Source organism: Penaeus monodon, chromosome 43 (genome assembly GCF_015228065.2).
Source record: "Penaeus monodon isolate SGIC_2016 chromosome 43, NSTDA_Pmon_1, whole genome shotgun sequence".
Taxonomy (NCBI): domain Eukaryota; kingdom Metazoa; phylum Arthropoda; class Malacostraca; order Decapoda; family Penaeidae; genus Penaeus; species Penaeus monodon.
This window is the reverse complement of record NC_051428.1, coordinates 5,121,288-5,123,665: the sequence shown is the minus strand read 5'-3', so window position 1 is coordinate 5,123,665 and position 2,378 is coordinate 5,121,288. Positions and strand designations below refer to the sequence as shown.

Below are 2,378 nucleotides of genomic sequence, written 5' to 3'. Positions count from 1 at the left end.
TTAAACATCTTATATAATTTATGAATGATTATGAGAAACAATGCTAAAATCCTCTCAGCTATTGTTCTTATCACTGAGTATGAGTGTCAGACACTTGAAACGTTTGATTAAGTAAAGAAAAAAGAAAGAAAAATGTTTCTGTTCCTGACACTGATCCTGAGGGAGAGGAAAGAAAGAGGGGGCATAGAATTATAAAGGATGAAAGGTTTCTTGTGCATCATGCAAACTGAATTTTAAGGTGTTTTCCATTGTCTGTCAATTGCATCTCGAGGTATCATTTAAATTTTCTGATGAGTTTAAAGAGAAATGGTAAAATTAAATCTACACTAATTTTGAGTGTATCACATTTTCTTTCTTAACTTGCTTTTCGTCTTTATAATATAATGTAATTTGGTATCAGGATAGCTGATTGTGAATAAGTATCCATCAAATGTTTGAACTAAGTTTGATTAGTAAAGATATTCAAATTACAAAACCCCAAAATTAATAGGACCCAAACTGATTGTGGTTAAAGTTGTCCCTGGTCAAGGATTATCGCACATAAGATTCTTTTGCAAGAAAAGACAAAAAAATAATTACATTTTTTATTATTCTATTAATCGAATCAATAGATGCATGAATTGCCCTCAAGAGTATCCGGAAAAATCACATGATATACAAATAGCTTTAGATTCTTTTATCTTCTGGACGACCAAATTGTTCATTGGTGTAGAAGTAATTGTTAGATTCTTGGCAAGGAATGGCATCTGTTTCTGGCACACAGGTCAAGGTCTTCTGGTCAAACACTGATCCTTCTCCACACAGGAAGCTAGAATGGTATCAAAAGTGTGTTATTAACACTCAAACACCTAGATAATAACCCAAAGTAAGTCTAGTCAATATCACAATCATATTTACACAATATCTTCCAAATTTATATCATATGGAATAAGATATAGTAAGAAAAAGAAAGCCTTACCTGTACTGGGAGGTCTCAATAACACCATTAGCAAAGAGAGCAGGATAGCAGATGTGGAAGACCCGGCACGAGTTCTCTTTATCAGCATAATACCCGTAAGGACGGTCTGTGCATGTAAATGATGTTGAGATCCTTCCCAAAATATTACTGGCATCAGCTGGGAGGTTAAGAGGTTCAAATTCTCCAAATACTTCTTCTGCATTTGAACCGAACTGGGCTCCAATGCTGCTCACAGAACCACTCAGGAGTCCAAAACCATTAGTGCTGCCTGAAGAGCTGGATTGTAATCCACTTCCACTCAGCAATACAGACTGGAATCCATTAGTGTTTGGTGATCCAAACTGGAATCCATTAGTGTTTGGTGATCCAGACTGGAATCCACTGGTGCTTGGTGATCCAGATTGGAATCCACTGGTGTTTGGTGATCCAGATTGGAATCCACTGGTGTTTGGTGATCCAGACTGGAATCCACTGGTGTTTGGTGATCCAGATTGGAATCCACTGGTGCTTGGTGATCCAGATTGGAATCCACTGGTGTTGGTGATCCAGATTGGAATCCACTGGTGCTTGGTGATCCAGATTGGAATCCACTAGTGCTTGGTGTTCCAGACTGGAATCCACTGGTGCTTGGTGATCCAGATTGGAATCCACTGGTGTTTGGTGATCCAGATTGGAATTCAGTGGTGTTTGGTGATCCAGATTGGAATCCACTGGTGCTTGGTGATCCAGACTGGAATCCACTAGTGCTTGGTGATCCAGATTGGAATCCACTGGTGCTTGGTGATCCAGACTGGAATCCACTGGTGCTTGGTGATCCAGATTGGAATCCGCTGGTGCTTGGTGATCCAGATTGGAATCCACTGGTGCTTGGTGATCCAGATTGGAATCCACTGGTGTTTGGTGATCCAGATTGGAATCCGTCGGTGTTTGATGAGCTGGATTGGAACGCACTTGATGAAATGGACTGGAAGCCAGTAACACTCGGTGAACTCTTCTGGAATCCACTGTTAATTGATGATCCTACCTTGCTACCTGATGAACCAGGCTGGAATTTGCTTCCACCAAATGAACCAGATTGGAATCCACTGCTGCTTGATGGGGAACTAGGCTGGAATTTGCTTGCACCAAATGAACCAGACTGGAATCCATTGTTGTTTTTTGATGGACTAGACTGGAATTTGCTTCCACCAAATGAACCAGACTGGAATCCACTGCTGCTTGGTGATGAACCAGATTGGAATCTGTTAATGTTTGGTGACCCAGACTGGAATCTTCCACTAGATTGGAGTCGACTACTGCTTAGTGAACCTGCCTGTGATCCACTGATATTTGATCCAAATGTTTTTCTGTTTGAGGAGCTAGATCCGAATCCACTGCTTGTAAATGCAGATCCAGAGCCAAATCCAGGTGTAGCTGAAGA

The 2,378-nt window shown here is 40.6% G+C and overlaps 1 protein-coding gene across 1 annotated transcript in view; it reads right to left on the bottom strand.

Moving 5' to 3' along the window:
- Window positions 1-1,172: 1,172 nt before the first annotated feature.
- The window catches only part of LOC119568155 (protein rtoA-like), a 1,706-nt gene continuing 500 nt past the window's right edge, over window positions 1,173-2,378 (bottom strand). Inside the window, exon 2 of the mRNA XM_037916561.1 lies at window positions 1,173-2,378. This exon is cut by the window's right edge and continues 281 nt beyond it. Coding sequence (XP_037772489.1) covers window positions 1,257-2,378 — 1,122 coding nt within the window. The 3' untranslated portion in view covers window positions 1,173-1,256.